Genomic DNA, 7,774 nt, shown 5'->3' on the forward strand with positions numbered 1-7,774 from the left:
AAGTGTAAGATTAATTTATAAATCAACCGCCTTCTGTCATTCATGAAATTCCATTGACATTCCAAGGTTCTATATCTCCGTGACTTTAAAGCGCTCAAAAGTTTAAACACATACGATAATCCTTGCACGAAGATAGACGGATACTTGGATTATTTGTTCGCATTTATACCTCAGTTGACATATTGTCAATATAAAATGATATCCGAAAACGAGCGTCAATCTGCCATCGACAAGCATTAGTAATTATTAATTTTACTATACAAAAGAGAATTTTCCAAACTTTTTGTAAATTAATAATTACATTGTTTTATTTTTATAGTCGTAGAATTAGTAATCTTAAAGAAAACGAGGCGAAAATACAAACAGAATTGGAGTTGCAACAAGAATTTGAAAATAAAACCTTATTACTATTTGCATCATACGTGGAGCATCTTGATGAAGATTATTTGTTCCAACAAATGTTTTCTTCTGATAAAGGTAGATTTACATTTCATTTCTTGTTGTAAATTGTTGTTTACAAAATATAATTTATTTAAACGTGCAAGTAGCAGGTAGAACGTTATCCATGATAAATGAAAATACACAAAATGCATTCGAGGAGTACAAAAAGTCTTTCGTTGACATATGTCACGAATTATATGAACTAGGTTTACGAGAGAATGATAAAAGAGCGGAGGAAATAAGATTATTTAAAATTACTGTTAACGAAGGCAAGACAAATATGCAAAATGAAGCAAGAAGGTAAAGACAAAATAATTATAAGAATTAAATGGGAGTCCACTTATAAAACTGTGATTATTTTAATTATGATCTATTTTAATTATTAATGTGATAATGACTATATTACTTATGCAACATCTTTCTTTATTTTAAGGATTGTGAATGAAGTACTTGAAAAAAGGACAACGATATTTGCAAATATAAAATATGAGATGGAAACTTTGGTAGAAAAACAAGAGCAGGAAGTTGAGAGTACCATCGCAAAAGCAAGAGAACTATTTCATGAATTCAATGACTTATTGTCCAAGACACAAAATCAGTTAATATCTAAAGAAATTATATTGCATGATCAAATGGAGGTACGTGCATATGATATTAATTTATAAAAAAAGAAGTATAAAAATAATCATATTATTCAGAAAGGACGATTTATTTTTTATAAAAAAAGGATATAAACGAGGTGTTCAGGATGAATATAACAGCTATGGTCAACTCGTTCCTAGAAACTGCACGAGAACACTTTTCGCTATTACGAAACGCAGAGGAAGAATATAATAACATAATTGAATTAGTTTTACAGTCTCTAAGTGATTTTGAGGACGAGGCATTTCTTAAGGATCTATGCTGCGATAACGATACTTTGACTACTATTCTTGCTGCCTCGCATGAAACACACTTACAAGTAAATATTTATTATTATTACTATTAGTTTTTTAAATCCTAAATGGAGTATAAGCTTATATCAATTTTTTATCTGCGAGTTTCTTGCGAGAATTTCATATTTCAATTAATTTTTTACGGGAATTGAATATTAGCCTACTGTCCAACTCTTTTTAAAGGGTAATAAGTAAATATTAGAAGTTTGAACATTATTAAAATAATTAGCAACTATTATTATTAACATAATCTATAGGTGATAGATGATCGAGAGAAGCACATGATAAATCGACTCAATAATTGGCTTAAAGACTATATCAATCAGTTATTTGCGTAAGTATAAACTATTATTTCGGTAAAATTTATAATTTGTTTGTATTTTATATAGAACAATTTTAATAAATAGGGATGAGATTAAAAGGAATCGTCAGCAAATATTCGAAATATCGCATTTTTTTGAATTTCAATATCAACAACTTAATTTGTTAAGCTTACCACAACAGTTAGACTTGGCAGACATTGATCTAGATCATGACGATTAATGGAAAATTAATAATTAATATAAATTCATCGTTACCTCTTCTGTTAGTATGGAAATAAAGTTCAAGAAATAGATTCAAGTGTGATATTTGTTAATATATAGTATGGAAATATATATTCTGATATAAAATATATATATATATAATATATAATATAATATACCTCTATAAAATATATATTGGAATGACATCCAATTGGACATGTTACGATTGGACACCACTCGATTAGACCCGTACAATTGGATATAGCATGATTGAACATATTGTATAATATAAGAGATAAGTGACAATATGAGAAAAGTATCAGAGTGTTCCAAGATTCGAATCGAGGCTTGGTTTCCTCCATTGGTAGACTTCTTACCGTCGAACCACACAGATGCTGACGCTGATACCTCTCTGCTGTGTCTATTTCTTCTAAATTTCTTAAAAATTTGATACGACATAATTTGACATCACATGATTGGACACCGCACGATTGAATAGCGCACAATTTGGCACCACACAATTCGATGCTAAATAATTCAACACATCGCACAATTCAACACTGCAACTTGACATCAAATAAATCAACACATCATGGCTGCTGTTTGACCAAACAAAACATTGCCCTAAATTGTAAAAAGGAACCTGGGAGTTAATTGTGTATCTTGAAGTAAGGTGAAAATTACAAAAATGAGCGAATTCATTAGATATTGACTAATTAAATTGGGTGCATTCAAAACGACAACCGATTACCGAGCATTCAATAAGCTCTTTCATCTGATTGGTCTATATTTTAGAATCCAATGGAATATGCCAATCAGATGAAAGAGTTTACTGAGCGCTCAGTGAGCGATTGTCGTTCTGAATGTACTCAATAGTCGCGTTAAGCAGACTCTGTTACGAAGCGGATCCGTAAGCGCTCGCTGCTATTAGATGCTCTAGAAGAATATTTCAATAGCAGTGAGCACTCACGGATCCGCTTCGAAATAGTTGAATCTGTTGGGGATCGATTTTGTATCTTCAAATAAAAAATTCAATCATATATTTATTTATTAGATTTTAAGATCTGTCAAGCATTGATCGTGTTCAGGGGATCTATTCTGTATCTTAAATCGAGGTGAAAATTACAAAAGTGAGCAAATTTAGATGTTGACCAATAAAATTATCAGTATTCTAAGTAAATTCGTTCACTTTTATAATTTTTACCTTGTTTCAAGATATAAAATCGACCCCTGAACATAATCAATATTTGACAAGCCTCAAAATCTAAGAAATAAATATATGGTCGAATCTTGCCATCATATTGGCTGCGATACTGGCAGTACCGCAGTCAATACGGCAAGATTCTAATCCAGCTAGTAATCCAGCAAGAAAATAATCATTGTGTGCCACAGGCTTTAAATTAAAAAGTACAAAAATTGAGTATTCGTACAATATTTCTTTTAGTTCATAAATAAACTATTTACAATTAAAAAATTGATTTACATATTTTACGGCTTTATTTTTCCAAACTAAGTACGTTTATACAAATACATGAGTTTGAAAATAGCCGCGTCTTACGTTAAGATGGAGGCAAATTTGCACCGTTTGCGATAGAGACCCTAATTTGTAAGGTCTCTAGTTTGCGGTACTTTATAAATATAGTGACTTTAAGGACGGCTGATTGCCCAATTTATAGGTACTCTAATTATAAGTGGGCGCGAGTTTGTATCACTGAATCACCGCTCGTGTCTTCCTCGAGGAATAGAGATAGAGACGAGCAACCAAGGAGTTCCAATGTTGTGTCGCGTGCTCTATCTACGCCTGATTAGCGAAGAACCGAACAGATTCATTTTGCATTTGCCCAGCCACTCAGTCGCATATCGAGTTTAACCGCAAAGGGTCCGCTGGCGGTGCAAACGTGCCAATGTGACGATTTAATGGCGAAATCTGTTACGTTCCGGGCGCCACGGCCGAGGAGATACATGTAATTTTGCACGCAAGTATTTCTTTGGTACTTTCCAATAAGCGACACAGTGATCATGTCATCTTTGTTTAATATTAGCAAATAACATTGATTTGTGTGAACAGTGTGTTTCATTGTGTCTCTTGCCGGAAAGCTCTCCTTTATTTGTCCTACTTGTGTCACTTGTCCCCAGAACCTTTTAAATAAGCGAAATGTAATGTTCTAATAGAAACTGACACATAAACACATATTAACCTTATCTATTAACAAAGTCCAGGTGGATGTGTTTTACTAAATTGTGTTTATTATAGATCTGTTTTTTTTAACTGAACTTTTTGCTCGGGTCATCTTTTTTTTTCCTCCAACATGAAAAGGTAAAGAAAGATAAACCATAAAAATTCAGTGAAAAAAAACTGGCCTTATGTCTTATATCATCATCCTTCTATAATCTTTATGTTAGTCACACACAGTCAAGTAAATGTATCAAATATGGCATGTACAAATCGCACACATACATATAAGTTTATTATAATAACTAGTTTTGTCACACACATTCCAATAAATTTATATCAAATACATATATGACTTATATATGCATACTTGTTAAGCTTGCTTGAATATGTGTGACTGGGCTTACAGATGAAGCTGCTCGGCTGGAGACTAGTAGAGAGTTATTAATGAAACGGCATGCTTGTAAGAGTCTGGCCGCACATCGCCACGTGGGATGAATGAAGAAGAATTGTTGAAACGGTCTGCTGCAGAGCGTGATAGGATTTTCAGTTGCTATGATCGCGGTAGGGAGGGTGCTGAGATTGATCCTTGGGAGGATCCTGCTTACGAAGTTTATCACACTACAGATAGATATGGATTTATACAGTATGCATTTAGAATTTGATTGTATATAAAGTATAACCTTATCTTTAATCACCTGAGATAACTGTTTCTCTTGTTGCAGTGATAAGAGGTTACCACAGAAACGGGATGCATTTGAGGTCAAGTTGCACCACGTGGAGATGGAGAGATTGAAGAAATGGGAGAAAATGACAAAACAATGGGACAGTGCCTCGACAAAGGAAAAACTGCGTCGCAGAATATACAAAGGAATTCCTAACAGATTTCGTGGTCAAGTATGGATCCTACTTCTAGGAATAAAGAATCTGAAGAAGGAGCAGGCGGGCAAGTATGAAGAGATGTTACAGTTGGCTCGCCAATGGTCCACGGAGATACGACAGATTGATGCCGATGTTGCCAGACAATACAGAGATCATATTAATTATAGGTGTGATACTGTAGAAATTACACGTTCGTTCTTTATTATACGAGCTATGTATCTGAAAAAAATTGAAAAACAATAATTTTTTTTAGAGAGAGATATAGCATAAAACAAAAGTCTATGTTTTACGTACTGGCTGCCTACAGTATGTACAACATGGAGGTAGGATATTGCCAAGGAATGTCCGTGCTAGCCGGTCTGCTGCTGCTTTATATGGATGAGGAAGACGCTTTCTGGGGCCTTTCTGTGTTGCTTGCCGATCAAAAATACAGCATGCACGGTTGGATTTTTTTTTCATTTTAAAATAAAATGATTTAGTGATACCTTTTTTAATAGCATATCATGCTCTCTTAAAAAAAAAAAAAATATATATATATATATACATATACATCAAAGGAATTTAAATTTTATTGTCTATGTATTATAGGTTTTTGAATATGAATTAATATGTTAAAATAGAAAATTATCATTTAACAAAATTTATTTGCGGGTTCCTATATAAATAGAAAAACAAATACAATGTAAACTTTAAATGTTAAAGGCTAATATCATATTTATGAACCTCTGGATAAGATTAGCATTTATTGATATATTTAAGTCTTTATATACAATACATTTTACAGGCTTTTACGTCGATGGATTTCCTAAATTAAACCGCTTCATAGAGCACCATGACAAGATAATGAACAAATTTTTGCCGAAACTAAAACGGAAAATGGATAAGTGCGGCTGCGATTCTATACTCTATGCCTTGAAGTGGTTCTTCGTTGTTTTTCAAGAGAGAGTAGGCTTTCTTCTTTATTTCTTCCTAGATTGCATCTTTTAAAACGCATATTAATACTATTATTTTTTTAATCTCTCGTTTTGCCTATAAAGTTTTATAACACTTTTCTGACATTTTACTTTCTATTATGTGTGATTTGTACCGATTATTTTAACGATTATTTCTAACATTAAACAACCTCGACAATCCAGTTAAAATATTCTTATTGATATGTGCTGAATATAGTTTGTAGGAAGTTTATTGTTTATAAGAAATCTTTTTGCTACATGTGATGAAACATATGTGATTCTTATGAATTATATAATTTTATATATTACAGTAGTTTTATAATATTAAATATTAGCAATGTCTGTATTTTGTAGACTCCCGTTAGTCTCGGTCTCCGTATCTGGGACATATTTCTATTGGATGGTGATCGCATGTTACCAGCAATGGCGTATACTGTTATGAAGCTGCATAAGCGCTATTTGATGCCAATGGAGAGTCTTGATGAGTTTTGCAACTATCTACAGATTAAATTGGAGAAGGATTTTTGCTTTGATGACGACACCGTGATAAGTACGATAGAGCGCAGCATGGAAGAATTAAAGCGTGCCAAATTAGATTATCCAGGTGCTCCGTTGCCACACGAACTACCTCGCTATCCGTTTGGCACTTTCCAGGAGCCTACTTTTACCAGCAAGGTATTGCTAGAACGCCATTCTTTGGTTCTTTATCTATTATATCTATCTGTCTATTAACACTAGATGCAATAAATGCAATATTTATGTCATATCCCTTGAATATTGATAAAAATTCATATACATGTGTTTTTTTCATACCAATTGATAAATCTCATTATGCTGTCTATAAAAATATTACGATACGATTATCAAAAAATTAATGGTTTACGAAATATTTAATAATATATTTTGCTTATAAATAGACATTTATAGGCAAACTTTATTTCAATTCAAAGGTATTTCATTCATTCTAAAGATTAAAAGTTTTTTTTTCTCCAAAATAGGACATTTCAATCTACTCAATAATTCCGTTATTTTTGAAAAAGATATAATGACAGATATTGCATTATGTATTATATTACATTGGAGTTATTATTTTACATGGTAAATGTTTTCCACAAAATGTTGTGGAATCGCGAAGTAATCTTATAACAAAAAAATCTCTATTAAATTACTGATATTCTTTCATGATAATTTTATTATATTGTAATCTTATTATATTGTATTGTATATGTTTGTTACATTCATCAGGTTGGAAGGCGAAGCGAAGAGTTTAGCGAAGCTCAGCATGTGATGCGAGAATCCGTGGCGCAGCGCAGGGATATGACATTGATTGACGACGGTAGGGAGAGCACCACGCCTGTTGAACCGACCAGTGGCCTTGGCGGTGAGTTTAGAGATAGCCACGATACATTACACAATAGCACAGACAGTACCACGTGCGTCGAACGCATCGAGTCTGAAGACGAGGATGACACCAACTCGAATGTCCGGATAACAGTTATCTACAACACTAGACTGTGAACGGAAAGTGCTTTATCGTGATAAATATCGCAACGCGAACAATTTTGCTCAATAAAATTTTGCTAGAGATTGAATATAGTTTGTAGAGAGCCCAAGAAAAGCTTTCATCATAATATTAAAGCGTAAGAAGTATGTTACTTATAAGACATGTCATATAAAATGATTTATTTACAGTAGTTCTATTCATTCTGCAGGAATGGTATTAATAGAATATTTTTTTATAATATTAAATATTATAGGCGGTACGTGTTAATCTGCACTGTTGCTTCAGAATTCAGATCGTGCGATTAGGGAAGTAGTCGGAAAGAGATTTAAAAAAAGTGTATATATATATATATATATATTAGT

The 7,774-nt window shown here is 32.7% G+C and overlaps 2 protein-coding genes across 3 annotated transcripts in view; both read left to right on the plus strand.

The window, feature by feature from the left end:
• Positions 1–1,919, plus strand: part of LOC108752997 (dynein regulatory complex subunit 3-like) — a 3,666-nt gene extending 1,747 nt beyond the window's left edge. Inside the window, exons 3-9 of the mRNA XM_018494274.1 lie at positions 67–239; positions 320–477; positions 549–741; positions 875–1,079; positions 1,169–1,402; positions 1,634–1,710; positions 1,784–1,919. Coding sequence (XP_018349776.1) covers positions 67–239; positions 320–477; positions 549–741; positions 875–1,079; positions 1,169–1,402; positions 1,634–1,710; positions 1,784–1,919 — 1,176 coding nt within the window. The remainder of the gene's footprint in view (positions 1–66; positions 240–319; positions 478–548; positions 742–874; positions 1,080–1,168; positions 1,403–1,633; positions 1,711–1,783) is intronic.
• A 1,682-nt stretch (positions 1,920–3,601) lies between these two features.
• Positions 3,602–7,774, plus strand: part of LOC108752990 (USP6 N-terminal-like protein) — a 7,202-nt gene continuing 3,029 nt past the window's right edge. The window contains exons 1-7 of one of the 2 annotated variants that reach the window (XM_018494263.1): positions 3,602–3,864; positions 4,483–4,719; positions 4,799–5,122; positions 5,209–5,396; positions 5,740–5,900; positions 6,263–6,583; positions 7,154–7,289. In XM_018494263.1, coding sequence (XP_018349765.1) covers positions 4,568–4,719; positions 4,799–5,122; positions 5,209–5,396; positions 5,740–5,900; positions 6,263–6,583; positions 7,154–7,289 — 1,282 coding nt within the window. In that variant the 5' untranslated portion in view covers positions 3,602–3,864; positions 4,483–4,567. The other variant, XM_018494264.1, reaches the window with a different exon arrangement.

This window comes from Trachymyrmex septentrionalis, unplaced genomic scaffold (assembly GCF_001594115.1).
Source record: "Trachymyrmex septentrionalis isolate Tsep2-gDNA-1 unplaced genomic scaffold, Tsep1.0 scaffold63, whole genome shotgun sequence".
NCBI lineage: Eukaryota > Metazoa > Arthropoda > Insecta > Hymenoptera > Formicidae > Trachymyrmex > Trachymyrmex septentrionalis.